Source organism: Rana temporaria, chromosome 2 (assembly GCF_905171775.1).
Source record: "Rana temporaria chromosome 2, aRanTem1.1, whole genome shotgun sequence".
Classification (NCBI taxonomy): domain Eukaryota; kingdom Metazoa; phylum Chordata; class Amphibia; order Anura; family Ranidae; genus Rana; species Rana temporaria.
In genome coordinates this window covers 102,418,257-102,445,266 of record NC_053490.1, presented here as the reverse complement: position 1 = coordinate 102,445,266, position 27,010 = coordinate 102,418,257, and the positions used below count along the sequence as shown (strand labels likewise).

The following is a 27,010-nucleotide window of genomic DNA, read 5'->3' as shown; positions in this document are numbered from 1 at the left end:
AAAACATGAAATTAGAAATGAGTGCCTATACCAATTGGGACAGATGGATTTGTTTTTGCCCTGTATTCAATGAATTCTTAATTTTAAGGCAGTGTTGTTAAGAAGCAATAGGAGGATCTTTTAACATGTGCCGTACAGTGAATGGCCTTACTGGATGAAAAGGAAGCTATGCCTGAGTGAGTGAGTGAGTAACTTGTATAGCGCAACAAATGCGAACTTAATCGCCTCAAGGGCCTGTAAGTTCTCTGACAAAGGATCAGATGATTCCTTGGCCTTTGTGATGCTGTTTGTTCACTAAGGTACTCTAACAAACCTTTGAGGGCTTCACAGAACAGTTGTATTTATACTGAGATTAAATTACACACAGGTGGACTCTATTTACTAATTAGGTGACTTCTGAAGGCAATTGGTTCCACTAGATTTTAGTTAGGGGTATCAAAGGGGGCCACACGCCACGCCACACTTTTAAAATATTTATTTGTAAAAAAATGTTGAAAACCATTTGTCATTTAAAACCATTTATCCCCTTAGAATGAGCTCAGTGTTGGGCTGCAACTAACGATTATTTTCATAATCGATTAGTTGGCCGATTATTGTTTTGATTAATCGATTAATCAGAAAATATTCAGCCCCCTTTGATATCCCTAACTAAAATTTAGTGGAACCAATTGCAACACACAGCCATTAATGTCTAAACCACTGGCAATAAAAGTAAGTACACCCCTATCTATTAGATTGTAAGCTCTTCTGAGCAGGGCCCTCTTAATCCTCTTGTATTTTATTGTATTATAACTGTATTGTTTCCCTTTTATATCGTAAAGAGATGCATAAACTGTTGGTGCTATATAAATCCTGAATAATAATAATAATAATAAATGAAAATGTCCAAATTGGGCCCAATTAGCCATTTTCCCTTACCGGTGTCATGTGACTCATTAGTGTTACAAGGTCTCAGACGTGTATGGCGAGCAGGTGTGTTACATTTGGCATTATCGCTTTCACGCTCTCATACTGGTCACTGGCAGTTCAACATGGCACCTCATGGCAAAGAACTCTGAGGATCTGAGAAAAATAATTTCTCTACATATAGGAAGATTGCCAAGACCCTAAAACTGAGCTGCAGCTCGGTGGCTAAGGCCATACAGCGGTTAAACAGGACAGGTTCCACTCAGAACAGGCCTCGCCATGGTCGACCAAAGCAGTTGAGTGCATGTGCTCAGTGTCATATCCAGAGGTTGTCTTTGGGAAATAAACATATGAGTGCTGCCAGCATTGCTGCAGAGATTGAAGGGGTGGTGGGTAGTCAGCCTGTCAGTGCTCAGACCATACGCCACACACTTCATCAAATTGGTCTGCATGGCTGTCGTCCCAGAAGGAAGCCTCTTCTAAAGATGATGCACAAGGAAGCCTGCAAACTGTTTGCTGAAGACAAGCAGACTAAGGACATGGATTACTGTAACCAAGTCCTGTGGTCTGATGAGACCAAGATAAACTTATTTGGTTCAGATGGTGACAAGCGTGTGTCGCGGCAACCTGGTAAGCAGTACAAAGACAAGTGTTTCTTGCCTACAATCAAGCATGGTGGTGGGAGTGTCATTGTCTGGGGCTGCATGAGTGCTGCCGACACTGGGGAGCTACAGTTCATCGAGGGAACCATGAATGCCAACATGTACTTTGACATACTAAAGCAGAGCATGATCTCCTCCCTTCGGAGACTGGGTCACAGGGCAGTACTCCAAGATGATAACGACCCAAAACACACCTCCAAGACGACCACTCCCTTGCTAAATAAGCTGAGGGTAAAGGTGATGGATTGGCCAAACATGTCTTCAGACCTAAACTCTATTGAGCATCTGGGGGGGGGGGGATACTCAAAACAGAAGGTGGAGGAGCGCAAGGTCTATTACATCCACCAGCTCCATGATGTCGTCATGAAGGAGTGGAAGAGGACTACAGTAACAACCTGTGACGCTCTGGTGAACTCCATGCCCAAGAAGGTTAAGGCAGTGCTGGAAAATAATGGTGGCCACACAAAATAATGACCCTTTGGGCCCAATTTGGACATTTTCACTTAGGGGTGTACTCACTTTTGTTGCCAGCGGTTTAGACATTAATAGCTGTGTGTTGAGTTATTTTGAGTGGACAGCAAATTTACACTGTTATACAAGATGTACATTCACCACTTTACACTGTAGCAAAGTGTAATTTCTTCAGTGTGAAAAGATATAATAAAATATTTACAAAAATGTGAGGGGTGTACTCACTTTTGTCAGATACTGTATATGTTCAAAACAAGAGCATATTTGTCCAACAGTTAAATTGCTAAACTCATAGAAACATAGAAGAGTGACGGGAGTGAAAAACCAAGTGGTCCATTGAGTCTGCCCCCAAAAAACTCATGTCTATGGCCAACGAATCAGATACAAATACCTTGTTTGGGGCCAATTGCTATGAACCATGATTGGTCATCATTATTTGATGATAAAGAAAGTGTAAACTCTAAGCAAGGTAAAACTGACTATATAAATGTATATTGCCGTGCACAGACAATCAGAAATTCCGACAACAAAACCGTGGATTTTTTTCTGACGGATGTTGGCTCAAACTTGTCTTGCATACACACAGTCACACAAATGTTGTCGGAAATTCCGAACGCCAAGAACGCGGTGACGTACAAGACGTACGACGGCACTATTAAAGGGAAGTTCAATACCAGTCGTGTTAGTAGAAGTTTGGTGAGAGATCATTCGCGCTTTTCAGCCTTGTGCTTTTCAGTCCATTACAGCGTGACGAATGTGCTATCTCCATTACGAACGCTAGTTTCACCAGACCGAGCAAATTTTGTGTGTCGGAATTGTCCACACACAATCGTAATTTACGAGAACGGATTTTGTTGTCGGAAAATTTGAGAACCAGTTTTGTTGTCGGAAATTCTGACAGCAAATACACACGGTTGGGAATTTCCGACAACAAGCTCCCATCGAACATTTGTTGTCGGAAATTCCGACCGTGTGTACGTGGCATAAGACTGTTTGGAAAACAAAATCGCAACCAGAGTCCCACATTCATGGTGTGATTAGAGACAGGCACCCAGGACACATACCCTGCCAAGATCACCCTCCGCTGCAGCAGCTGGAATCTTTCCCCACCAGCCACCTACAGACTTCAGAGCTGGGGGAAGCTGCCCCTACTTGACTTCGACATGTCACATGACACAACCTGGTGGGGGACCTGGGAAGAAGGACATTTCCCAGCATTCTGCTGTGCTGTTCTGAAGTCTGTAAACTCAAGGAGGGAAGGGGAATTGTACTGGAGGGACATGATGATCTGGGGTGAAGGGGGAAGTAGTAACAAAGATTTGTACCTGGTGGGGGTGGGGGAACTTGTGAAGGAAGAGAAGATTTGGATGAATGATGATTTGTGATGGGGGGGGGGGGGGATTTTATGGGAGGGGGTGATTAGGCCATCTACAGGTCTATCCTCTACACCAGATATATGCAATTAGCGGACCTCCAGCTGTTGCGGAACTACAGGTCCCATGAGGCATAGCAAGATTCTGACAGCCAAAAGCATGACACCCAGCGACAGAGGCATGATGGGGCTTGTAGTTTTGCAACAGCTGGAGGTCCACTAATTGCATATCCCTGCTCTACACAGACTACGTGCTGCACAATGTTAATATCACCATTATTTCAAAGTAGTATCTTGTTTTTCTACAGCATTTCGTGCATATTAGTATGTGTATATTCATTATGGCTATTGAACAATATATTTAAATGAAAGTATTTATGTCTGGTGTTCAGCTTTAGGTATACAAGAGACATATTTTTCCCGTCTCTTCCTTTCCCACTGAATCATCAACGTTACGTTACACAAACATAAAAGACTTCAATGCCTTAAAAATTTAATTGTTTTATCTAAAGCCCACAGTAACATAAGGTCACCATAATATTAACCTGGATTCTAACCTCTATGCTTACTTACTAATCATTTCAAAGGAAATGACTAATCGTCTAAATCTAACCCTGCAGGCTAAACTGCATGACAGACACAGAATTATAGAGACCCCCATGCTATAGGTTAAACGCTTCCGCTAAAAGCTTATATCACACATGTGGTCAACTCACCCTCCAGGCTGTCCTCATGGTTAACGTTGAGGTTCTCATAGGAGTCATAACGGACTAATGGATCAGTGATGTCATAATCAACCGAAATGCTGGGATCCTTCCGGACTACATCTCGCCCTTTAATGACCGGGGAAGATATCACAACATGTTAGTGGACTTCAGGAAGGCAAGTAGACATAACATTGAAGTGCTGTGTAGGTTTGAGCCAGATGTGTAGGAACTCTCATGTCACAAAGGTCAGTACACAAATGTAAAGGGGACATGATATACAGTATAAGGCAATGGGAGGAAACAGGACAAATATTGAGGATTTACGCAAGATTACCATAATGTAATTCCGTGATTAACCATTTTACCACACTCTGCAGCCAAAACAAATGAAGTGAGACTTTGTTCAAAACCGAAAGAAATGAAAAATGAAAGCAGTCCCTGTACAAACCAAGCCGGATATTCCCTTGGCTCGCTTACACAAGATGCAGACAAACAAGTTTTTAAACGCAGTATGAACACATATACAAGAAAAATGAATGTATTTCAACGAGCCAAGTTTACCTAATCGTAATGCTTTCATGTGCGTCTAAAAAAGTGTACGGCATGCTGCATTGTGTTTGCACATAAATGTCCTGGAACACATGTTCATAAAAAAAAAAAACATAAATAATGCCTAAAAAATTTACAACAACTGGACTCCAAAAGCAAACAAAAAATGCATTACAAATGTGTGTGAGCCCACACACGGAACTACACAATGAATGCGGGGATTGTGGTGTAAATGAGTGCTTAACCACTTAAGACCCGGACCAAAGTGCAGCTAAAGGACCAGGCCAGGTTTTGCGATTCGGGACTGCGACGTGGCTCGCTAACAAAATTGGAATTGGAATTTTTTTCCCACAAATAGAGCTTTCTTTTGGTGGTATTTGATCACCTCTGCAGTTTTTTTTTTTGCGCTATAAACAAAAATAGAGCGACAATTTTGAAAAAAATTCAATATTTTTTACTTTTTGCTATAATAATTATTCCCCAAAAATATATAAAAAAAAATGTTTTCCTCAGTTTAGGCCGATACGTATTCTTCTACCTATTTTCGGTAAGAAAAACCGCAATAAGCGTTTATCGGTTGGTTTGCGCAAAATTTATAGCGTTTACAAAATAGGGGATAGTTTTATTGCATTCTTATTAATTATTTTTTTTTTACTACTAATGGCGGCGATATTTTGAGTCAGTAACTCAGAGCAAGTATACACCGAGTCTGATATTTGTAATTATTCTGGGTTAGAAAAGCCCTGTACACACGATCGATTTGTCCAATGAAAACGGACCGATGGACTGTTTTCATCTGACAAACCGATCGTGTGTAGGCCCCATTGGCTTGTTTTCCATCGGTGAAAAAAAATAGAACATGTTTTACATTTTTCCTATGGATAAAAAAACGATAGAAAAAAACAATCGTCTGTGTGGAAGTCCATTGGACAAAAATCCATGCATGTTCAGAATCAAGTCGACGCATGCTCAGAAGTATTGAACTTCATTTTTTCAGCACGTCGTAGTGTTTTACGTCACCGCGTTTTGGCACGGTCGGATTTTTGACGTGACGATGGTGTGTAGGCAAGACTGATGAAAGTCAGCTTCATCGGATATCCGACAAAAAAATCCATCGGATTAGATTTCATCAGATATCCGATCGTGTGTACGAGGCTTTACTCAAACCGTAATTAATGCTAGAGGGTCAGCATAACAGCCAGGCAACTAGCATTTCACTAGGAAGGTCAACTTAGCAGCCAGACAGCTAGTATTTTTATTTATTTTTATCATTTTTTTGTTGTATAAAATGAATAAGGTACAAACATTCAAAGTACAGACTCTGTATCAAAAAGACAATCAGGGATTCGTTTTTACTCTACACATATTTCCCTTTCCCTTTTACGTAAAGTCCATACCATTCAACAACATATACTTTTTGTCTAGTAAAGAGAACAAAGCAAACTAAACAAACTTAAAAGAAAAACAAACTCGTATTATGTATGCATTCCACTTATAAGCATATATATGAAATGTTGAGAACTTTTTGCCCTTCATAAATGGACACTTCACCGACATTAACATCCAACCTACTACTCGTGCTCACTGCAAGTACACTTAAAAACCTCTTCATATATGAAGCAATCTGGTAAGAACCAATTGCGAAGGAGCTACCCCAGAAGTATCCAACCATTCCTGACAGATTTTTTGGAATTTTTTAGGTGTATACCTATGCTAATAGGTGTTTTTTTTCCCAAATTAATATCTTATTAACCTGTTAAATCCACTGGTTGCATGCAGGGGTTTGAGGCGATAACCAAAATCTTGCTATTCATTTCCTGGCTAAATATAGCAGCTTGACAAGGGAAACATATGTGTAAGGACAGCAGGAATTTTTAGCCAGTGAGTCAGCTTAACAGCCAGAAAGCTAGAATTTTCAGAAGTTGTTCAGCAATGGAAGTCCCCATGTCTCTCTTAGGAAACTCTTATGCCATGTACACACGATCGGATTTCTGATGAAAAAAATCCGATGTAATTTTCCGTCGGAAATCCGATGAAGCTGACTTTCATCAGTCTTGCCTACACACTATCAGACTAAATTCCGACCGTCCAAAATGCGGTGATGTAAAACACTACGACGAGCTGAGAAAAATTAAGTTCAATGCTTCCGAGTATGTGTCAACTTGATTCTGAGCATGAGTGGATTTTTCTCCGATGGAATTCCACACAGACGATCGGAATTTCCTATTGTTTTTTCTTTCCATCGGAAAAATGTAAAACATGTTCTATTTTTTTACACCAATGGAAAAAAGTCAGATGGGGCCCACACACGATCGTTTTTTTTGATGAAAAAGTCCATCTGACTTTTTTCAGCGGAAAAAACAATCGTGTGTACATGGCATTAATTTTAAAGGGGAACTTTACCCATAGCAACTTGATAAAAAATAATGTTCTTTAGCAAGGAACATACATTCTACATTAATAATTATGCTACCAAAATAGTGTGTTCTGTAAACTGCCTCCAGCATTGCTCTTGTTTCTTCTTGCTGGAGGCTGCCATTTTGCTGAAGCCCAGAGCCCCTGCTGTAAATCATAAAGTGGAACTAAACCCATTGATTTACCAGTTTCAAAAAACAGTTTGATTTGCTTGTGTCGTCAACCAAACTGTCAAATCATCAAATGGCTGGTGTCATAACTGATCACATGTGCAGCATCATGGCAGTTGCAGTTCAAACAGAAGCAGCTTTAGTGGCGGCCTGTCCAATAGGGGCGCACGGGCGCCAACCCCCCTATCCATGTTCCCAGCCCCCTAATCTATATGCAGGGGGCCGGATGCATGGATTTCAATGGGGGGGGGGGGGTAGGCATGTCATTAGAGTTGTGTGAGAATAGCGAAAGAAAATTTGTCACTTTTGTCACAATTTGACATTTCTCACATTAATCCTGCTCCCAGTCAATCAGGAAGTGGGTCCTGAGAGCTATCACCCGATTGGCTGAAAGGACAGAGGACGATGGGGGTGGATGTGGTTGACCCGACCGAGTATAAAAGTATTTTTTCCTAAAAATAGTTCTTAGCAAACAATAACTAACTTATAAAACAGCATTGGATGTGTATTTAGTTTGTATCAAATTTGGAAAATATATTCAATATTAGCAAATGTTCAAATGTGAAGCAATATTAAAATGGATCTCTGCTACCCTACTACTAGAAGGTCTGCAGACTGCTCACTCACTTCACTACCATCAATGAACCGGGTTGTATGCTCTTATGGTAAAGGGTCATAACCTGCCCCAATTTAGTGGAGTGGTTTAAACAAAGTGGCAAACTTAAAAATCAGGGCATAGATCAGCTGCAGCACATACAGTACAGTAGATTTTTTGGAGGCCATAGATCTTGGAGTATTGGGTTCACATTGGCTTTTATAAAGGTGTACATACGGCAATGGGGCTAGAGCATTCTATTCTCACCTTTTGCCTTATCCTGTGCAGAAGAAAAGATTAACTCAACAGCTGCATCTTCTGGGAATCTTCCATCTAAGAATGAAAAAGAATATAGTTACTATGCTAAAGAACTGCATTATTAGACTTGGGTTAGTTCCAAGACACATGCAACTGGTTTCAATCAATGAGCACTTAAAATATGACCTTAAAAAAAATGTCGCTGTGAACAGAATTTTACATTCCTTGTTTTATAACAGCAGAACAAAAAAGAACATAAAACATAATACAGAGCTGTCCTTTTCTTTACCTAGGACTGAGATAAGTGACTTTATCCTAATACAGTAGACAGATGGAGCCTTAATATGTTTTGCACAGTATGTGGTGAGACGATGAAATGTATAAATGCAGCACTTAAATACATCGTTGCCAGAAGTCCCTAATTAGTAATCTGAACATGTACATAAACCCCCAATCATGTACACCAACCCCCCCCCCATGTGTTTCTTACCCCTTGTGCATTTAGCCTTTGGCTGAAAGCAATGAATTCCATGTTCTTTCCTATCTTCAAGTACGTTTTTACTATAGTTTTCAGCCCTCAAGTATCCCCATGGGGGCATATACTGGCACTGATTTCTCACAAAGTAGATATGCAAATACAGACGCTTTCATGGTCACTATCTGTGCATATACACTAACGCACAGATCATCTGAAAGATTAGGAATAGAATCAAGTTGGCAACTTGGTGTAATCCAAATTTGGTAGATCTTATTAGCTATATAGTCAATAAAGTGTAAATATGCTAATATGTTTCGGCCATCAGGCCTTAATCATTGCTATGATTAAGGTCTGACAGCTGAAACTTATTAGCGTGATTGCACTGTATTGACTATGTAGCTAATAAAGTCTACCACATTTTGATGACACTGAGGTACTGGTTTGATTCTATTCCTGGATGTTGGATGCTGTATAAGAGTGCTGTCACTGAAGCCAAGTCACTGGTTTCTCTAGTCTCTGAATGGGCCACAGTTGAGTGATTCAAACTTGTCATTGTGCACCTGAAAGATCATCCAGACCCAAAGCTCTGCACTATGGGATAGGAAGCAGTGAGTGTTGGGGGTTCTAGCCACTAGGAAGTGTTGGGCGGTTGCTTAAGGCAGTCCAGGAGCAACAAACATTGTGCTTCCTGGGCCCAAGAATTAAATGCTGCCCCCCCCCCCAAAAAAAATGACGCCCACTAAAAGGCCCCCACATACATTATTTTATATCATGACAATTAAAGAGAAAATGTAATATGTTAGGGAGTTAGATTTACATGCAACAGTGGTGGTGGTGGCTCTTTTAGCTGCCCGACGGCGGAGCCGCGTGCTCTGTCACCTGCCCACCGAGCCGTCCGCTTCTGAGGACCAGCTGCCCGCAGCGCAGCCCGCTCGCTCTCCCCGCCCGTGGAGCGCTCTGTTACCCGCCCACAGCACTCGCCCGAAGCGGACGGGCTGGCTTGCGGGCGGCAGTTCTGCCACTGCTCATGGGCGGCAGTTTGCCGCTCCCCTGAAAGTGCCGCTTGGGACCCATGGTACCACTGGGTCCCATGGTGGGGCCGGCCCTGGTGCTGACAGGCATTGCCAACTACTTGGTCTTGTTGGTGGAGACCCAAGAAGTTGGTGGTGGTTTAGAAGTTTTAGATCTTGTGGTGGAGACCCAACAGTGGATTTATGCTATCATTTACATATTCTCATTTATCTTTTGACCTATGCCCTGAGATGGCTGTACAAGCAACATACATCTGTTTTGAGAATAAATTTGGTGCTCCTGCATACAAGTGCTCATTGTCATAACAATGGAAAATTCTTGTGATTGATTAGTGATAGTTCCCTTTTCTGCACAGAACAGAGAACTGCCCTCCACCCTATGCAGCCAACGCTGGCCAAGAAATTAAGTCAAGGAAGGAAGACAAAGAGGATCATGGCAATGATCCAAAATAGGAGATCTCACGCTACCCACTGTTCGCTGCAAAGATTAGCTCTTGTATGGTCATTCTTGCAGAGGTCTGTAGACAATTTGTAGCTGCACTCCATATGATGCTCCACTCCTTACCTGTGCAAGCGCAGTCCAGCTGGTCCTTACTGAAGCACAGATGTGTGTTGTGAATGGTGCATGTATGGAACTGAAGTCTGAAGAGCACTTCTCTCTCATGGGGCTTGCAAAGCTTGTGGTAACATTTCACCTGTGGAACATACAAAGATTAATGCTGCTTATCAATTCTAACTACAGAATAAGCTGTAAAGACATCAGAAAGCAATCAAGAGTAATGTAAAAGTGTTTGTTACCCCGCCAAAAAAAAAATGAGATCCTGTTCCCCTAAAGCAGATTAAACAGCAAGGTGCTTGTGCTGTGTAATCTGCCCCTCTCTAAACTGTAAAAAACCTGGCTGATCCTGCCACGTCCCCTGAGTCTCTCTGTGCTGACCACGATAATCAGGGCTGCTGAGCCCGGACCACCGTGGTCAGCGTACATCCCTCTGGCATCCGCAGCCTTGCTCTGCTCTCCTCTCTCCCCCTCCTCCCTGCCTGTCAGCTCTGTGTTCTGTGTCGGTCTCCACCCCACTCCTCCCCCCGCCGCTATTAGTAAATTACGTAAATTACGTTTTTGATGCTATCTTCACGCCGGTCACGTGACTCGCGGCTGCTTTACAGCTCCAATGCATGGCTTCTGCAGGAAGGGCTGAGCGGCCATGTGACCTCCCCGGCTGCCGTCAGAGGGAGATCTCGGCCCCTCCTGCAGAAGCCATGTATCAAACCTGTAAAGAGGCTGAGTCACGTGACCAGCCTGAAGATCGCTCTAAAAAGGTATTTACATGCCTCCTTTTAATATAGCACGTATACAGTGTGCTATGCCTGCCTATAATCGAGGGGCTGGCAGTGATTTACAATTTTGACATAACAAACACTTTAAAGTGGAAGTAAACCCTCCTATCGTTTTCAGCCAAAGAAGCTGCCATCTTGGCCTTTGTTTAACCTTCAACTGCCATGATGTTGTACATGTGATCAGTTATGACACCAATCATTGGATGGTGTGAAAGTTTGGTTGAGAGCACAGCCAATGTGACAGCTAACATTTCCGGCATGACAGGAATGTTAACTGTTTTTTAAACCATCAAATCAATGGGTTTACTTCCGCTTTAACTACAGACATGAGATTTTCCCACCCTGACTGCAAAATGATTGCACTTTTATGAGCTTTTACAGTAGAACTAAACCCAATCACAAATATCTCATATACACATTAACATGTTAATGTAATTTCAAAAGTTGCTTTGTTTTCAATCTTTTTTAATATGTACCCTTTACTAAATCAATATCTGGTGATCCTGCCATAACGTTCCTTATTCAGCCACTACTGGTTTTGGGTCCCCCAGTAGTGCTCCTGCTTTGTCACCCTGACACACAAAAAGGGACTGTGCTGACACACATTGGTCTGCCGTATAGCTGGTCCACAGTAATGATGTGCCATTAACATTAATCCAAATTGTGGGTAGTATAAAAGGTGCAACATCCTAATACTAGTTACATTTACAAAATGCCTAAGCACTTGGGTTTTTAAGGCATCAGATTCAAATTCGTCACACCCATCAACATATATATAAAAAAAAAATGATTGCATTATAAGTCAAAGTACCTAACTGTTCTGTCCCAAAAATTGGTCATATATAATGCTGTGGACTGATAGAGGTTGATTTACTAAAACTGGAGAGTGCACAACCTGGTGAATTTCTGCAAAGCTTAAATGAACAAGCTAAAGTTAGAAGCTGATTGGCTACCATGCACAGCTGCACCAAATGTTGCACTCTCCAAATTTAGTAAAGCAACCCCATAGTGTCTTCACAATAGAGGAGAAAAAGAAGGGTCACTGATGAGTTCTACATGTTTTACAGCCAGGAGGCATACAAAGTCTGTAATTATAGAATATAGAACAGTACATTTATATAGTAACAGATTATACAAATATAGTTTTGCTGTTCTATATATTGAATTGTAGATTCTGATATGTATTGCCCCTGACAAAGTGGCTTTGGCTGTGAAACATGTAAAACTCATCAGTGACCCTACTTTTCTCCTCCCTCTTCTTTGCTTCACTGGAGGGTGCAAAATCTGGTGCAGCATTGTAGCCAATCATCTTCTAACTTCAGCTTGTTCAATAAAGCTTTAACAAACAAAAAAAAAAAAACTATTTGTCCAGAGCATTATATATGGCCCAATTGTGGGACAGAGCAGTTGGTGCAATGATTATCACAATCATTATTAAAGCGTAGTAGGTGCTTTATGTATAATTATCGTTTTTATATTATGCAAAAAAAAAAATGATGTATGTTGCTATATAGTTATGATTTGTTTGATATCCGATGCCTTAAAAACCCAAGTGCTTAGGTGTTTTGTGATGTGCCGCTAACACTGGGGTGAGTGCATGCAGACAGGAAATGACTGAAGACATTAACAGCACTGAGATACAAAAGTATGAAAAAAGGTGAAAAGAGTATGATGGAAAAAATATAGCAGTTGTTCATGAAACAGTATGCTTAAACAGACCAAATGTCTTCCAGCTTCAGTTTCGATCTACTTTTAAGTAAGTGGTATTATTATTACCCATGGGAATCTTCCTTACTCTTCCCTATCTGACAGTTTTATAAAAACCAGCAGTGAATATGACTTCCTACATAGCAGAAAGGTACCCCGTGAGCTACAACTGGTTGCACAATTCTAAAGTAAACTCGAAGAAAGAATTTGCGACATAACAGGTTAAGTGCAGCAAGTCAAGTTTACTTAGAGTGCATATTTATTACATAGATTGATATCAGCCATGGGACAGGCTGCAAATTCAACTTGTGTAAATCAAACCCCAATTTCTATTTTTCAAAAACATGTTTATTACTTAAAGAGTATGTAAATTCTAACAATAAACTTCTCTTATTTACTCCCAATTCATCCGTTAAATATAACATTGAAAGTGTTTGCTATATCTGTTGGGTAAGTGTACAAAATACCCGCTGATTCTGTCAGAAATGCTGTCAGTTTATAACTTCCCTTGATTTTTCCTGTGACGAATCCTTATCAATTAAAGGATAAGTTCACTTTTCTAATAAATAATAATAAATGCACATCTTTTTACAGGTAAAAAAATTGCATTTATATATTTATTTTTCGTAGGCGCCTGTATAACATTGCACCTGCCATCAGCAGATCATGGGTGCAATCTCAGGCTCCTGCAGACTGTCTGAGTAGTGGTGGAAGCCGTCCCCCCCCCCCCGGGAGAACACAGTGATTATTACCAAATGCTGAAACAGCCGCGATCATTAATCGCATGTAAAATCCAGCAGGCTGGTTGTACTTGATCGATCAACTTGGGTACATTCAGGCAGGGAAAACAACCTGCTCCAGGTGTCTGGGTCACAAAAAAATCTTCACCTCCTCAAATGATGGTGCTGGCTCAGTATGCACAATAGCATATAGAAAATAATTCAATCCGGATGACCGCACTCCATCAACGATTTCTTTACTGGTTTTAAAACCATACAGCAAAAGATGCAATCAACATCTGACATGTTTCGCACTGCTGGTGCTTACTCATAGCTGGGTACATTCAGCCTGCCCATTCATGGTTCGAATCTCAGCTGGTTCCTGCTGATTCGATTTGAACCAGGGGTGTCCAACCAGTGGCCCGGGGTCCACATGTGGTCCGCGGAGCCCTCTGATGTGGTCCGTGGCCTCCTGCTCAGGAATGGGCAGTTAGCAAGCTCAGATTGCAGGTTGCCAACCCGCCACAGCATTAGTGTTGTGAATGAAGTTGGTGGTAGAGGAAGAAATCGGCTGCGGAGAAGAGCCCCACAAGCAGATGCTTCCTGTACCGCGCTGGCTTTTGCCACAGGTGAAGTCTACGGCACAGTTCAGCTAATCTGCAGGATAGACACAGATGCAGTACGTGACAAACCGCAGCAAATCAGTGTGAAACCCCTTTAAGTCCTTGGTGCCCCATACCTTTCCCTAAACCCCAGTGGACATTAACATCACATCTCTGAAGAGCAGACAGGATATTACAGTATATCTCTGCCTGAGAAAAGTGTTCTTTTTTCAGTTTTACTCGCAGATGTTACAGCTGTACACAGTGTGCAAATATTAGGCTAAAGTCCAAAGATCATTTGATTTTCCCAGGAACTTCACAACCAGGTCTGTGGTTGCTGCAACGTTAATATTTCTCTGTCCCAGCGCGATGAGAAAATAACTAAAATTACAGGTGCAATTGGCTCGTTCCCCAGACAAACACAGATGGACAGACTTCAAAATACAGGAAGAAATTAAAGTAGTAACCATATCACAGGTTATAGCTTCTGAAAGCATGTCTGTGAGTAAAGCCAAAACCTGATTGGTTGCTATGAGCAGCGCCCCTATTCTTCCCTTGTGCAGCAGATTACTGTTCTTCTCTGGTACATACCATGATATCACCTTTAAGCAGCAAGGCTGGCTCCAGACTTATGCACAGCTGTCGTCTCTGACTTGCTCCATCTGCAAGGCTTAAGAAAAAGAAGAGAAGATGAGCTCCAAGAATAACATTAAAGTAGAGAAATACAGCTTCTACCATATGACTGCTTTATCATTGACTTCTTATAATTTTGTACAATTATTATGTGGTCAATAAACAGAATTTATGAAAAACAAAATGAGAAATTACACTGAAACTGATAGGCTGAACTTACTAGATTCCAGAGGTGTAGACCAGCTGCATGGACTGGTAGATCTTCAGAAAGGGGCAGAATACTGTGAAATAAAGTTAATTCATTAAATAATGCTAAAGTAATAGAGGGGTTAGATCGAGGTATACATGTGGGAAAAATCACAACTAGGCATTCCTGGCATTTTATGTGGCATGAACTGGAATGTGAAAAATATATCACTGGTTTATTGCTGCAGATGGTAAACATATGGGCATTGGGCACATTATGCTACATACATTTGCATCATAATTCCACTAGGGATGAGTGGAGGTTCAAATAAGGCTAGGTCTTTGGAACAAGTAGCTAAAATATATTTAGTTTTGACCTCCCAAAAGCCCTGAAGGATTCAAGTTCAGACATCCAGAAATGATTGCTTCCTATGCTTATACATCCAAAGTAAAAAGTCTCAGACTGGAAATAGGCTATCAATGGATTCAGTCTGTCTGCCTGACTGTTCCATGACCAGTCAACAGAATATGATTCAGGTATCCTACAGTGGATAGAAAAAGTCTACACACCCGTTAAAATTTCAGGTTTCTGTGGTGTAAAAAAAAAAAAAAGAGGCAAAAATAATTTCAGAACTTTTTCCACCTTTAATGTGACCTATAAACTGACCAACTAACTGAAGTCTTTTAGGTAGAGGGAAGTAAAAATAAAAACATAAAATAATATGGTTGCATAAGTGTGCACACCCTTAAACTAATACTGTACTTTGTTGAAGCACCTTTTGATATTATTACAGCACTTGACTTGGCAATATTTGCCCATTATTTGCAAAAACACTCCAAATCTGTCAGATTGCGAGGGCATTTCCTGTGCACAGCCCTCCTCAGATCACCCCACAGATTTTCAATCGGATTCAGGTCTTGGCTCGGGCTGGGCCATTCCAAAACTTTAATCTTCTTCTGGTGAAGCCATTCATTTGTTGATTTGGATGTATGCTTTGGGTCGTTGTCATGCTCAAAAATGAAGTTCCTCTTCATGCTCAGCTTTCTAGCAGAAGCCCAAAGGTTTTGTACCAATATTGACTGTTTTTTGGAACCCCTAGAATCCCATGAATAAGTCCAAGTGAAGAAACATAAGGGGCGTGGCTGCATGACAGGAATCTATACTGATGTGAGACACCGCAGCTAAGTACGGGATACGATCAGCACGGTCTGGGATCCAGGAGGGGGTGAGAGACCTTGATTGAGCGCATATCTCAGCACTGCAGAGCCATCATATACACATGAGGGCTACATTTTTGTCCTATTTTCACAGTTTGGTTTATAGGGTGAAATTCAGTTTATCATTATTATTATTTTTTAAGTGGCAGCTTTTATTTCAATTTTTTTTGTTTTGGGCAGTGGTGGTACAGGATATTAGGGACGGTTTCCTATCTTTATACCAACAGTTCAGTGATTTTTGGAACTGTTCATAATTCCCTCTACCTTGACTAAGGCCCCTGTTCCAGCTGAAGAAAAACAGCCCCAAAGCATGATGCTGCCACCACCATGCTTCACAGTGGGTATGGTGTTCTTTTGGTGATGTGCAGTGTTGTCTTTGCACCAAACATATCTTTTAGATTTATGGCCAAAAAGTTAAACCTTAGGTTCATGATACAATAACACATTTTTACACATGCTTTTGGGAGATCTCAGACGTGTTTTTTGCAAAATCTAGCTGGCTTGGATGTTTTTCTTCATAAGAAAATTCTTCCGTCCTGCCACTCTACCCCATATCCCAGACATAGGAAGATTACAGGAGATTGTTTTTACATGTACCACACAGCCAGAACTTGCCAGATATTCCTGCAGCTCCTTTATTGTTGCTGTAGGACTCTTGGCAGCCTCCCTGACCAGTTTTCTTCTCGTCTTTTTATCAATTTTGGAGGGAATGTCCAGTTCTTGGTAATGTCACTGTTGTGCCATCTTTACTCCACTTGATGATGACTGTCTTTACTGTGTTCCATGGTATAGCTTATGCCTTGGAAATTCTTTTGTACCCTTCTCCTGACTGATACTTTTTAACAACGAGATCCCTCTGATACTTTGAAAGCCCTCCTTGCGGACCATGGCTTTTATTGCAGGATGCGACTAAGAAAATGTCAGGAAAGACCTACTAGAACAGCTGAGCTTTATTTGGGGTTAATCAGACACACATTAAATGATGGCAGGTGTGTACTGACTCCTATTTAACATGAGTTTGAATGTGATTGCTTAATTCTGAACATGGCTACATCCCAGTTATAAGAGGGTGTGCATACTTATGCAACCACATTATTCTATTTGTTTATTTTTACTCCCCCCCCTAAACGATTTCAGTTTATAGGTCACATAACAGGAAAAAAGTTCTAAAATAATTTTTTGTAAATTTTTTTACAGGAACCTGACATTTTAACAGGGGTGTCTAGACGTTTTATAACTATTGTATATCAATTCCAAGCTTGCTATTCACTGAGAGGTCATGTACAAATGACAGAGCACCTTTGGGTACTGGTGTTTTAAAATATACAATAGGCTCACCTCAGAAAAACTTGATAGTTCACCATATGGAAATAGTTTGGGGTAGTTTCTGGTACAGTCTATTTTATTTCTAAAATTATTTCTGTATAGTAAACCACAGATGTAGAGTTACATGTAGCTTATGGGCAAGAGATCCCCAGATATACACAAAGAGATAGGTTTTTAGCGGCTGGGAGTGGCCTGGCTTTGTGAGAGTAGGTTATCCCACAAGAGCTACATATGTATAGTAAATAGAGTTATTAGAGTGCATGAGAAAAGAAGGGGAGGCACGGCTTTCAAAATTAGAGGGATCTGTAAAGTAAAGCCGGCTAATTGTGGATCAAGACTCGATCCATATATGGTCAAGTTGGTTGTACTGGAGCTGATCCATTAATCAATCTCAGTACAACCAGCCAGTTGGACTTTTGGCATGCGATTACTGTCTGCAGCTTTAGCCATTAGCAGTAATCATCGTGTTCTGACAGCTGGAAAGGCTCCCGTGCCCCCCACCAGCAGAACACAATAGTGCTGCAGGAGGCATTCTCCTATCAACACTTAAGCTGGCCATAGACAAAGCGATTTTCTTCAACTGTGCGGTGCAGGTAAGAAAAGAGGCAGTGTTGTTGGGAGAATCCCTCCCACAAAGCCATTGTGTTCTACCAGGACACAGTGAGCCGCTAGTGATAATCGCATTGGAAAATCTGGCAGGCTGGTTGTACCCAAGTTGATTGATCGATCAACCTGATTACATTCAGCCTGCTCATACATGGTTTGAATCTCGGACCGTTCCTGCTGAATCGGTCAAGCTTCAAACAGTCTATGGGTGGCTTTACTGTGCTGATGGGGGAGAATCAAGCAAGAAATGGTTGCAGGGAAGAAAATCCAATAGTTTATGGCTTGCCAAACTCAAAAATTTCTGAAGTCAATAGATCAGAATTACAGACAAGCAACTAGCAATTACAGAAGGAGAGATGCCAGCCTACTTATTTCTGTAAGTATGGGTATTGGTCAACATCCCCACCCCCCCTCTCCCCCGCTCTTCCCCACTGACAGTTATCATTTGCTGAAAAGTAAAAGTGCCCAAACATATAGGTCTTGATTTATTTATTTTTTATTATTCCACCATATGACAGAAAGATGCTTGAGATTACATAAACCATGTTTTTACAAATCTGCATTTAGAATACACTATGCGGTTAGCAGATCTCCTCTTTATATGCATGCTCTGGTTACGTGTAATATTCCAGAACCCAAAGATTATGGTTTCTTATTGAAAGTTGGAGGCTTTTAGGTTTCCAAATAACAGTGAGCAATAAAAAGTCAATGCAGTTTTTCATAAACATCAGTGGGATTAACACACACAGTCTATGGCTGTGCCTGGGAAACAGATGTCAGGGGGAGACGGGAGTTATAAGAAGCACATGTGCTTGAGACAACTGTATAATGAGCGCCATATAGAAGAAATGAATTGTACAACAATGACACAGAAAGTCCGGACCGCAAGATGATGGAACGTCATTGCTGAAATATTTACTGTAATAGATATGTAGAACAGGCATCTCTGGAGATGTGTCACTCACTAAGTCCCGGGTCTGACTGATCTGTATTATTATCTATTGTTAAGCCATTTTTTTTCCACATTGCATGAAAATGTAGAAATATTGTTGCTCTGAAAATAATAGTCTGTTACAGAAATAGTTACACAGTACTGTACACATTTGTGTTCTGAAAACGACACATTTAAATAGAATGAGGGGTTAATTGTCTAATTGTCCTAATCACTGTAATAGAATGTATAAATAACTGACTCCATTTTCTTTAAGTAGAAATTAACTTTTGAATGTATAACTGAGGCCCCGTACACACGACTGAGTTTCTCGGCAGAATTCAGCCAGAAACTCGGTCGGAGCTGGATTCTGCCGAGAAACTCGGTCGAGTGTACACTTTTTAGCGAGGAAGCCGACGAGGAACTCGTCGGGCCGAAAAGAGAACATGTTCTCAATTTCCTCGTTGTTCAATGAGGAAAGTCGGCCCGCCGAGATCTCGGCGGCTTCCACACTGAACTCGACGAGGAACTCGATGTGTTTGGCACGTCGAGTTCCTCGGACGTGTGTACGGGGCCTGACAGTTTGCATAGAAACACGCTCTGTGAGTCATTGTGGTTATTAAGCTGATTCACGGAGCAGCCTGCTGTATAAGCAAAATCATCAGCTAGTTCTTGTTAACTAAAGTCAGCAGTTTAAATCATGATAAGAAAGTACTGAGTTTGTATAACTTTTAGAAACATATGCATTAAAACACAGTCCCTCCCTTCTTTCTTCTGCATATAAGCCACTGTTGTACTGAATAAAGACCAGAGATCTTATGAACACACTCAAGCCTGTTTTCCGTGTCATTTGTCTCTCATGGATCCGTGATTCATTGAAGCTCTTCCTGCATTCCTTAAAAGTACCCCTGGGTGGCTGTTTTCCCCTATTTCCCTCTTCAATCACCAATGTCCACCAGGAGTGAAAGTGATGGTAAATCCAATATTCTGAGTTGCCTTCAGAACAAGAGAGGAAATCTTCCAATGGGGACACTTGTTCCTGTGACAACTCTCTAAGAGGGTATTTCCCTCACATTGGAAATATATCTCCTCACTTCCAGTTTACAGGAGGACAGGAAAGGAAGGACAATCTCCCGAATGAAACACACATGGCAAAAAATGGCAATGGTTTAAGCCTTCCCTACACTAAAATGAAAAAAGAAATATACTTTTACTTGTTGAATTAATGCTGCTACTGAATGAAAAAGCACAGATTTCCCTTTCTTGTCATGTTTCCAACGCTCTCAAGAACCTACAAGAAACAGAAGCTCTTTATACTGCTCAGCGTCTAAATGTCCGGCCCATTAGTGCACGTGATGAATTCACGTGCATCAGACCCGTGGGCATTTTTTAACCCCTTCACTTTGACCGCATGCAAATATGTGGCCTTGGTTTGAAGGGGTTGGACTGGGGAGATGCCTGCAGCTGCACGCATCATCCAGTTACCTTTTTTAGAGCCAGCGGTTGGCTTTCTTGGGATAACAGCCAATACGTGTAAGAAGCTGCTAAGCTGTTATCACAAACCCCTCCCGCTGCATTCCGCAGCTCGTCCAGCTTTTCTTTCCCATCGGGAAGCCAGACCGATCAGCCGGCACGTCCGCCCACTAGCTGGAGACCTGAACGAAGCCGGAATCGGCTTTGATCGGGTCCTGGATCTAGTAACCCGGAAGCAATGTCATGACATCATTTCTGGTTTACAGAAGACTTAAAGGCAAGAAATAAAAAAAAAATGACTGTATTTTAAACAGCCAAACTTGGTGTTTTGAATTCTTTTAAGTGCAACAGTGGGATTTGGGGTCTAATAGACCCCAGATCCCTCCATAAAGAGTACCTGTCACTGTCTATTACTGTCACAGGATGTTTACATTCCTTCTGACAGCAATAAATGTGATCAGATCGCCCCTCCCCCCAGTGCGTACACAGCTGGGGGGGGGGGCTGTGTAATATGCAGGGGGCTGTGTAATATGCAGGTAGGGCTCGGTGGGGGGGGGGCTGTATAATATGCAGGGAGGGCTGTGTAATATGCAGGGGGGGCATTTTAATGTAAAGGGATCCAGAGGTATGGGGGTTGTGTAATGTAAAGGGGTCCAGAGGTATGGGGTTGTTTAATGCAAAGATGTCCAGAGGTGAAGGGGCTGTGTAATGTAAAGGGGTCCGTATAATGTGATATTCATTTATTAGCAGGTGAATTTGGCCCTCCATGCATTAACATACATTGAGTACAGCCCTTAAGTGGAAAAAGGTTGCTGACCCCTGCTGTATAAGTACATTTTGAGGGTAGATGCCAAACTAAATGCTAACTGAATGCTTACCTCCATCTGTTTGCAGTGCAGGAATGACTGGCAGTAACACACACTGCAGGGACAACATATCACTGCTGATCTTTATGGTACTAGACAGCAAACCTCCAAAATAATTGATATATCTGTGAACAAAGATAACATTTAGTTAGTAAATCCTACATCATCTGACAAGAAAACACTAGTCTGAACTACTGCGAATAGGCCAACACAACATTTCAATTATCACACAGGGTTTTACCCCCCCCCCCCCAACTGTATATGTAAACAAGCCCTAAGGGTGCTGATGCTAAATGCAACTTAGGGCTTATTCACAATTGCAGCCGGCACTGCTGCTCCTCTGAAAAGTGATCCAAGTGTGTTTGACAGGTGGTGAGGAGGCGATATGTTTCCTCTTCACCACTTGATTTTAACACATGTTTGCCATGCAATTCACATTATTGCAACATGGTAGTACAGCAATCAAATCAAATCAAGTGTGAGGAGGAGAAGACACTGTGCCCAGTGATCTTTGACCTCTCCCATGTTGTTCAGGTAGATCTCCACCTCTTTCAGGCTATATCATATAGCAGCTTTGCTCTTTGCACTTAAATTATACAGTATATACGGTATGGAAGCAATACTTCTAATATAATAGAAAAATATAATCTTCCTACTTAAATCTTTAAGACTGTGAACAGAAAAAGCCAAGGCAATAAAATATTGATTTGCAAAGAGCATAAGCTGATAGTAGTCAGCTTTCATTAGAGTAATTAAAACAGTTGTTATCTGTTTACTATAGGTTACATGTCTTTGCACACTGGCCTTAGCCGTATTAAACAAAGGCAGATTGTGTATGTGTCCTATGAAAGTTATGTGAGTTTTTGAACTATTAATCAGCTATGTGCAATCTATGTTCCTGCAGCTGCTGAAGGACTAAAAAGCCTAATGCCCTGTACACAGGATCGTTTTTTCCGTCGGAATAAACTCCGGCGGGTTTTCCGATGGAATTCCGCTCAAGCTGTCTTGCATACGCACGGAAACACCAAATTCCAATTATCCAAAACGTGGTAATGTACAACACTATGACGAGCCTAGAAAAATGAAGTTCAATGCTTCCAAGCATGCGTCAAATTGTTTCTAAGCAAGCGTGTTTTTTTCTCCGTCAGAATTCCATCTAAGTCCGTTGCCATTTCCGACGGAAAAATTCCGATGGGGCATACACACGGTCGGAATATCCGATGAAAAAATTCCGTCTGACTTTTTTCATTGTAAATTCCGACCATGTGTACGCAGCATAAGATGACTGGACGTCTTGGTCTAGTAAGTAGGGTTGCCACCTCATTCCTTTAAACCAGTGGCGGTTCGTCAATAGAGGGCGCCGCCCCCTCTGGCTCTCACCGCCACTGCTTTAAACCCCAACACATATAAATTACACAGGTTCTGAGGCTAATTTAATGCAGATAAGGCACCAAGTGAGTTTAATTACCACCTTAATCAGCCACAGAACCTGTGGAATTCATATGCTTTTGGGTTTAAAGGCATGAGGGGGCAACCCTATCTAGTAGTCCCTCAGCAGCAAGGTTCTCAGCTCCATTCCACATACTGGTTTAACAAGAATTTTCCCTGTCGTGCCTGCTGGGAAACAAGTGAAACTGTATTTCTGCCAAACCCTGTCACAGGAAACAAGATCAGTAAAAAGCTTTCTGCAGTTCATGATAACAGGATACAGGGCAATGAAGTATTTCTATGCTGCAGCAGGATAAGCTCTTGATTTCCCAGCTATATACTAACAAAACATCAACGTAGGGCTAAGGCCTTGCCTGTGAGCTAGGAATAATGACAGGGGTTATGGGTGCAGTACGGTTACCAACTTTCCTTCACTGACCTGCGCTGGGATGGATGAAGTGCTGAAGAGACCTTATCTTCACAAAACTTTCTCATGGCCAGAGTGCTAAGAGCCTGATCCACACTACAGAAGAGGAAACCAAGCATGTGATTTAACATTCAGGGGAAAAAAGGAGAGATACGATCACAAAATACAGCATGTCAGGTGAAAATTATTCACAAACTAAAGAGATGATAATGTGCCTGTAGACAGAATACTGCAAATGTAGGGGATGCTGAATGATGTGGCCCACCTGTCACCCTGCCCAGATCGGCATTCACTTCCAGTCATTTCAAAACAATGAAGTCTATCAGCTTTGTTTTTGTCTTTTTATTGAGGGATTATAACTTGGATGGGGTTAAGAATTCATTGGATGCCCAGGAAAAATATTCTTGCATGGTTTGGGAGAATTTAGATAGTCTCCTCCCTTCTCCCTCCAGGACAGTTCTTCAGGCGCAGCTAGCACATGACTAGGTCTGACTTCTGGTTTCAGCCAGACCTTAGAAAAAGTACCTTATTACAGGCAGGGACCACAGGCCCGTTTGATGTAGCAAAGAAAGTCCTAGGGCTAGCTGCCCTCTTTAGTGGACTATTGATCCCAGTCAGCCCGTTGCAAACACTGACAGCCCTCCCAGTTGCAGCGGCCCACTTCACTGCCAGTGACATCACAGCCTCTAGCTCTACATCCATCTCAGACTGCACACTCCCAGTCCACTCATGTTTCTCCCAGCTCTCGCGACTGTGCCCGTCACTCACCGACATCTGATGGATCCCTTCTTGAAACTTGCCCAGCAGTATTCCCCGCTGTGCTCTCCTGCTTCTGTTTAGGACACCCCTGGGGTTGTATGGAGTTCCTGCCCAGCTCTGAGCCCCCTGGCCCAAGGTCAACCCCCAGACTGGGGGGCTCCCTCCCCGACAGCCTAATACTCCATATCCAGTTCTTTCACCCGAGCAACAACTCCCCAGCTGGGCTGACTCTAGGTAAGATGCCCCGCCAGGAAAAGACAATGATTATCGCTAGTGGCTTTAGCAGCTGCTTGCGATAATCATAAGCGAATCTGGCAGGCTGGCTGTAACCAAGTTGACATTCAGCCTGCCCATTAATGGTTTAAATCAGTAGGAATCGGCTGAGATTTGAACTGTGTATGGCCGGCCTTAATCTATATGGAAGTGGTTTTATAAATATCAATCAGCTGCTGCACCTGTAGTGAGGAAAGTGGCAGGGTCTGCATCCCTTTAGACATGATTGCCCTCCAGAGTATCACACTAAAAATTACATTTTTGTTGCAGGGGATGTTCAAAATTTGATTGGTATCTTAGGGCAGACTTCTTGGAAAATCTATGAACCAATCACACAAGCAGGAAATTACATTTCTGGGGGAATGTTTCTTTCACCATCTGTGTACAGAACAGCTCCAGGTAGCCATATTGTATTTTACAGAAAATTACAGTGATGTCATTTGAGAGGTCATTTTTAATAGCATTCAATTACAATATGACTTGTGTCACAATTGTATATACTATATTTTTTTATATGCTATTTTTTTCAAATAGAAGAGCAGACCAAGAATACACTTATGGGATACCATTCCTCCCAATAAATGACACTCAATATTCTATTTTTATACTGGATAAAGGAGTAATGCACATTTTTGATACTTGCCAGTTGTTACTCTGGATACAATGCAACAAATTGCCCCAACAGCACAAATATTATTTGCAAATATGGGGATGAGTTTGGCTGTACCAAAGCTGCCCAAAGGGTTCAGGAAACACGCATAATATAAGCACCTTGAGGACAAACTACCTCCAAGGTGCTCCATACATTTTTATCTGCTGACCTTACAATTTGATATCAATGTACAGTGAAGGCGAGGAGTTGAGATGGGAGGAGATCTGGGACCAGGAGGCTGCCATTAGCTTATCAAGGGGACAGAAGGTGTCAGGGTTCTCCTATAGATATGACATATCTAACCTGTGGGTATCATGAAGGACCTGGGGCAAATGCCCTTTCTGCCACTCTATTAAGAGTCCTGCACATGAGGCAAAACTCTTTCCATTATCTGCAACAGGCCACATTTTAAGAAAGAGTGTATTAAAGCGGATCTCCCACGCCAAAAACATTTTTTTTTTAATGGCTCTTTAAAAGTTAAATGACCCTAATTAGCGCTACTCACGTGTACTGTCTCCCCCGGCCGCTCCGCTTTTATACAGTGGCAAATAACAACTTATATTCCTCCATCCGGTTCCTGCTCCATTTTAACTGTGGGCATAAGCCCACAGCTCGGCACGTCCTTGTTCCGGTGGATCTGTGTAATGGAGATTGTTCAAAACGCCCGCCCTCTTTGCTTTGTCTACATCCGCGTCACTTCCTGCTACACGAAGTCACCCGATGTTTGCTTTCACAGGGCCAACTTTGATAATTAGGGAGCTCAGAGACAAGCTCCCAGAAGACACAGCGCGGGACAGGAAGCCAGAGAAAACCCGACGGAAAACCGAGGGGATGCAGACCGGAAGACATACCAGTGCAGATGGTACAGTACATTTTTTTTATCTAAAACTATCGGATGTAGCATTGATTTGTACCGTTAGTAATATTAACATTAAGTTATATTGAGGGTGGAGCTCCGCTTTAAGTCTCATCTAAAATGATTGTGAGAATAGGTCATGTATATAGTTCTGAATACCATTAGCTGTACCATTATACGTAGCCACAGAAAAAGCATAAAGTTGAAGCATATGGAGCATACCTCGCAGATATCTTGCTGTAGTGCATGTAGGATGCTATGACTACTCCTATCTTCCCCTGATTTCCCTGACACGGATAGAAACAAGAGTTATACATTTGAAGTATCAAGCACCCATTCATATCTACACATTTCAGTGCAATCTTATGTGAGCTAATCCTCGTGTGTAATCAGCTCAGTCCATACCTTGCAGTGAAGAACCACAACGTGTTGAGGATCTGAGTTCAGCCAGGCCTCTATGGATTTACAGATAGAACAGATGACATCTAGTGGAGGTGCGTGGCAGTCTGGCCAGAAGAAATCCTGAACCTTGGACATAAAGATGGAAAGAGTTAAACTATTCTCATGTATGAGGGTACTATAAGACACCAAGAAGCAAAGTTTGCTTTAAATCAAATATTAGTGATCAAATCAATGTGAAAAAGAACACTAGATTTTATAAAGCATGGTATAACGATACAGTAACTATTCTAGGTAGGACAAATGGTCAGCAGGGTTTAGCTGCTGTGCAGTCGTTAGCAGTGTTGTAAGTAACGGCGTTAAAATAAACACTGTTACCTAACGAAGCCCCTTTTGAGGGTAACGAGTAATCTACCTGATTACTCTTCCCCTCGCGGTGACGCCGTTCCCATTACTTGGGCGGCGTTACCGCAATTACACCTACCTGTGTCAGCAGCCTCCTCGGCCTCGGCCTCGGACGAGAGGAAATCTGTGATAGGTTGAACACTGAACAGAGGCTCTGCTGGGAAAATTACTGTTCCGCCTATCACGGACCAGCCTGAGGAGGAGGCGCGGCTTTTGAATAATGGATGGCCGCCGTCTGACATCTCTGCAAACAGGAGAAGGTAGGGAGATCGTCGAGGCATGTTTACAGATGGCACAGTGAGGCATGTTACAGATGGCACAGTGAGGCATGTTACAGATGGCACAGTGAGGCATGTATAATGGCACAGTGAGGGGTCGTCTTATACAGTGAGTATATCCCAAAACCAACATTATAGCTGGAAAATTAGGGGGTCGTCTTATACGCCCAGTCGTCTTATATGCCGGCAAAAAAAAAGTCACAGTTACTTTGCTGAGTAACTAATTACTTTTTCAATGTAGTAACTGAGTCACTAACGCAATTACTTTTTCGGAGAAGTAATTTGTAACTGTAACTAATTACTTTTTTAAAGTAAGA

At 41.9% G+C, this 27,010-nt stretch overlaps 1 protein-coding gene across 1 annotated transcript in view; it reads right to left on the bottom strand.

Annotated features, from left to right (window-relative positions):
- The window catches only part of TNS2 (tensin 2), a 272,141-nt gene that overhangs the window by 46,090 nt on the left and 199,041 nt on the right, over positions 1 to 27,010 (bottom strand). Inside the window, 9 exon segments of the mRNA XM_040340630.1 lie at positions 4,128 to 4,244; positions 8,115 to 8,180; positions 10,180 to 10,309; positions 14,569 to 14,647; positions 14,831 to 14,891; positions 21,229 to 21,341; positions 23,084 to 23,167; positions 25,834 to 25,898; positions 26,017 to 26,139. Coding sequence (XP_040196564.1) covers positions 4,128 to 4,244; positions 8,115 to 8,180; positions 10,180 to 10,309; positions 14,569 to 14,647; positions 14,831 to 14,891; positions 21,229 to 21,341; positions 23,084 to 23,167; positions 25,834 to 25,898; positions 26,017 to 26,139 — 838 coding nt within the window.